This window comes from Halyomorpha halys, unplaced genomic scaffold, assembly GCF_000696795.3.
Source record: "Halyomorpha halys isolate HHAL.00 unplaced genomic scaffold, Hhal_1.1 Scaffold881.1, whole genome shotgun sequence".
Lineage (NCBI taxonomy): Eukaryota > Metazoa > Arthropoda > Insecta > Hemiptera > Pentatomidae > Halyomorpha > Halyomorpha halys.
The window spans coordinates 187,494-192,562 of NW_027105124.1; the positions used below are offsets into that span (position 1 = coordinate 187,494).

A 5,069-nucleotide genomic window follows, 5' to 3' on the forward strand; every position below is an offset into this window, starting at 1 on the left:
TGGGTATTCTGAGGTATGCATCCCCTGCGTGGAGCCTAATCGTCACACAGACACAGAGGAGACTGGCCACCAGACAGAGATTGACTCTTCTGAGGGTCACAAAGACATACAGAACAGTGTCACATGAGGCGGTGCAGGTGCTGCCCATAGCGATGCCCCTGGATCTCATACTCAGGGAGGATGTCCTTAAATATGAAGTAAAGAGGTAGGGACTAGAAGCGCTACTGGAGGAACTCCGAGAGAGGATCGGTGAGACTCCAAACTTATGGAAGAAAATGCTGCGGGAGGACTCAATACAGGAGTGGAATGAACAGTCGGTAGCAAGCCAGAAGGGCGCTACTTTGAGAAAATTCTTCCCTACCATCCTTTCTAGATTAAAGGCTAAATGGGTCCTCCCAGACTTTTGGGTCTTACAGATCCTAATAGGAAATGGAGGGTTCAGGGAAAACTGCAGAGCTTTGGAATGAACATCGACCCCCGGTGGCCCATGTGCAGAGTTCCTGAAACAGCAGAACACGTAGTAGTAGATTGCTCCGCCATGGAAGGAAACAGAGACAGGCTCTTGAGAAAGACTGGGATTTTCGCCCTCGCTGTGTCGGACTTCCTCCGCTTAATGGAAGAAGAGAATTACCCCTTCTTCAGAGAATTCATTTACAACTGAAGGAGTTGGGCCCAATTCATTTCACAATGAGAAAGGCTTGACCACCCAGCATCAGGAAGCAGCAGGAAGAGGAGGAAGTTGACCCAGACTGAGACTAGGAGGGCTGGACCAGCCTGGCAACTGCAAGAGGCACCCAGACAGATGCAGACCAGGAGTACGGATGCAGTGGACCACTGTAAAAATTTGTTTCTGATAATAATTAAATAATTAATTTATAAAAGAAAAAAAATGGGAGCAGTGGCCAAACCCCAGCTATAACTATCTTATCTTACCTTTAAAATATTTAGTCATACTTATTCAGCCAGTATATGAAAATATTATTGCTTATATATTGTCACCAAAGTGTAAGAAATTCCAGTTCCTGGCAGATGACATTTACTTCAGAATACCCATTATAATCAACTTAATAAATTAATTCTTACTAACTTATTCATTAATTCTTTTTCACTCACAGCACCTTTTTAATGTCTTTCAGCATAGGAGAGAGTTCAGTGAGGACAACCGATCTGCCCTGATAACAGGATCATCACTTGTAGTAGGTTTTCACTAATCTTTCTTAGCATACTTGTGGCATATATGATATCTTTTGGTCTATGGTATCTAGCATCAGGAATGTAACCCATCATAAAATTACTCGGTAATTACATTTCCCATTCCTTAAATATTGACATAATAATACTAGAAAATTTCAATTAATCAGTATACTTACAATATCAGAATATCTTTTTGTGAGAAATGGCTTGAACATGGAGAATATCTTTTCAAATATCCAGGACTCATTTACTATATGGATTGCTGCTATTTTATATGGGAGGCTTGTCTACAACAAGAAAAGGTAGTATTAGTATAAAATACAATTTATTAATAAATTAATATTAAAATAAAATATAATTTTAAGGTTTATTTAAAAATTATGACTACACCATTGAACATTTTTATTATAAATTGTAATGAAAAGGTATAAATTAATTATAAAATACCTTAATTGTTTAGAAATTTTGTTATAAGTTTAAAAATTGTTAATTTATAAGTGTGCGATTATCATAACTAAATAGCAACATATAAAGATACGTGATATAAAAATCAAAAGGAACCAACAGATACATACGCTATCTTATCAGTCTTTCTCAATGAAATAAATGAATAAATAATTAATAATTAAAACTCATAAAATACAAATATACTAAAAATTTGAAATAAATTGTATTTAGTTTCTAGTTGATTATTGTTTGAAAAAGAAAAAAAGTAAGAATACATTTTTTTATCCTTACAGTAAAGGTAGTGTACCTATATTTATACAATCATTGATAAGTATGCTGCATGTTTTAGCAGCCTGATATATTTGAGCAGCTTATCCGAATAAATCATTTCTGAATAAGCATTTCTCTAAGAAAATATGACTCCTATTAAAAATAATATGTATTTAAAAAATATAACTAATAAACCACATCCTTTAAGGAAGTAATATCCTTTAAATTGTAAGTTTACTTAATTGCTTATATATTCTCCAAATTAATAATAAAATTAATGAATCAAATAATTTATTGCATAGGCACAGGCAAGTTTTATTGAGTTATTATTTATTTAATAATTGAAAAAAATCCAGACAAACTATGCTCCACTTAATTTGTGTATATAATATCTTTTAAATTTGTTATTTAGCTCTTGACTCAATTATATTTGTTTAAACATGATGGCTATTAATAAACAAAAAATCTGTTAGTTGATCTAAATAAAATATATTTTTAATTATTCAACAATTTCTGCTAAAATTCCAAGTGGACATTTCAACTGTGTGTCTAATTTAAATAGATTATTTTGATTCATCCTGCTGTCTTATTTTTGAAAATATTCAACAAGTTTTTGCTCGTCATAATATTTATTAAAAACTAACATAAAACTAATCAATTATTTTTTTAAATATAAAATTTAAAGGATTAACACTTCAATTGTTTATTTTTATCAATTATTTACAAAACCAAACAAAGAAAACAATTTCATTTCCAAAAATAAAAATCATTTGTCAAAAAATGGTCTTTATCTATCCTTTATTGGACAGTTGCAACATATCTATCAAAGTTAGTTTAGTCTTGTAAATAATTGATTGAAATAAAGTTTTAAAAACTAATAATAATTTTTAATAAAAATTAGGGTATTACATTATTTGATAGAATTTTTAAAAAAATCTGATTGCTGGATGAAAAGAAAAATAAGCTAGTGTTCTAATTTTTAATAATTACCCATAAAAAGTGCCTGAATAAATTTTATAATAAAGAAAGAAAAAATGTCCATGTTTCTGAAATATCAACGCTTTGAAAACTATTTATTATGTTTTATTAACAATGTTAAACTTTTTTTTTTGTTTTATGGTTTAAAAAATTTAATATGAGTTAAATATTGTCCATAAAATACATCCATAAGAAGATTTCCCATACACAAGGTGTTAAAATAATTTGTATCATATTATAAAAATTATTATTTTAACATTTTGAGAAAATGTATTTAAACAACCGTAACCACCAAATATAATCAGCCCATCTCATTAAATAAAAATAGCTTTAAAAATTTCTATTATTTGGAAAATTTTTTACTTGTGGTACTGGTTCTTCCACGCCCACCTCTGGATGTGTTGGGTGTTGGGATCCACTGAGCCAGGGGAAAGAACTTTTGTATAAACTGGGATTATAAAACAGTAAGCCCTTAATAAATACTGTAGCCTTCAGGGGATGTAGTGGTAGAGGATTTTTATTTTTGTTAGTCGATTCAACATTGATACATGAAAAATGAATAGCAAAACATTTACAATAATTGATATATTGATATGATAAGTGATATATCAGATGTGTAAACAAGACAGCAACTGGCTCAATCCTATAAGATATGTTCCTTTGAGAAATTTTGCGCAACAAATACTTTTATTTATAGCATGGTGACCATGAACTTTTAAAACACAAATAGAGCAACTAGGTTTTTGAACATATAAGGGAACCCAGAAGAGGTGTTTGTTAAATATTACCTATAATTGTAGACGAAAATGCAACTCATCAATTACAAGGTACATTTCTTGCTTCATATAAAGTGGTTTCGCCGAAACGTGGTAAAAATGGTTCGGTAAATCGCCGTCAGTATCAACAAAGAATTCTCTGATGTAAAAGTTGCCAAAGCGGTATTAGCGCATTCATTACAAGGTCCTTTGCACCATCCTACATGTTCTTCATGTGGGCTAGGTCATGGTCAGCGAAAACTCTCTGTTCCCTAGCTTTATTTGAACTTATCAATATATTCCATTAATACCATACAGATTAAGATATTTCTCAGTTAAAGAGGAAAGTTTTTGTTACTTTGAATTTGAATCCGAAAATAAACATATTTTTATTTAACAAAAGTTATATACAGTTGACCAATACGTGGGGTCACCAATTTTTTCTCACCTGTAGTAAAATATATTAACAATTCCTTTTTTTCTTTTAAAGTTTCTTTAAACTTTGTATTTTTATCTTGTTTTTTTACTGCTAGTTCATACTTTATGTGGAGTTCATCTGATCGGTATTATGGTGAACATAATTATTTCAAATGGTATTAAGTTTGTGATTATAATTTTATTTTGTCAGAATTCTAAACGAGTCTCTAGTGGACCATTTTTACACCATCTCGAGGGTAAAGAATTGGTGAACAGTTATTTGTTTCTTCTAGATCTTTCTTTGGTTTTGGAAAAAATATAACTGCAATTGCGTTAAAATAAAAATACAGGATAATGTATCTGAAATACGTATCAGGAAAAAAATAAATAAAATAAAAACTTTAAATCTAGAAGAGACGAGCTAGTACTGTAGTGTAGTTAAACATACCAAATTTTGTACATGAAAACTAGTTTGCATTTGCAGCATAGATTTTCTGTTCGAGTTAGAAGAAAATTGAAGCAGAATCGCATTGAATGCTTGTAGAAGCTTACAGTTTAAATTACAGTGCTCGAGTGGGTTACAAAATTCGAAAGCGATGATTTTGACGCGAGATACGAAAAATGGGGATCACCAAAAAGGTTTAAAGACAGTGCGTTGTAAGCATTGTTGAATGATGATGACGTTTAAACCTATTAACTCGTAGATCAACACAGATATCTTATCAAGGCTTAGGGAACTTTATAGTTAATTTACCTCTGTAAATTCCAACAAAAAGACCTTTTCCTCAGAAATCATATTAATTATCAAATATATCAATATTCAAAGATTAATAATATGTTTTCTCTTCCGCCTTTCTCACCCCTCCCTCCCTCCTTTGCCCTCTCCATGGAAAATTTATACTCCAAATACATAGAAGACAAGTCACCTACTTGCAATTGTATTCCTGTCGTCAAAGACTTCCAGGAGACCTTAAGTGAACACGTAATAATAATCACAGTTTAAATCAA

The 5,069-nt window shown here is 31.2% G+C and overlaps 1 protein-coding gene across 4 annotated transcripts in view; it reads right to left on the reverse strand.

Annotated features, from left to right (window-relative positions):
• LOC106686817 (alpha-tocopherol transfer protein) overlaps positions 1-5,069 on the reverse strand; it is a 191,309-nt gene that overhangs the window by 4,577 nt on the left and 181,663 nt on the right. For all 4 annotated transcript variants that reach the window (XM_014430364.2, XM_014430365.3, XM_014430363.2 and 1 more), the window contains one exon: positions 1,371-1,481. In XM_014430364.2, the coding sequence (XP_014285850.1) occupies positions 1,371-1,481 (111 nt within the window). The remainder of the gene's footprint in view (positions 1-1,370; positions 1,482-5,069) is intronic.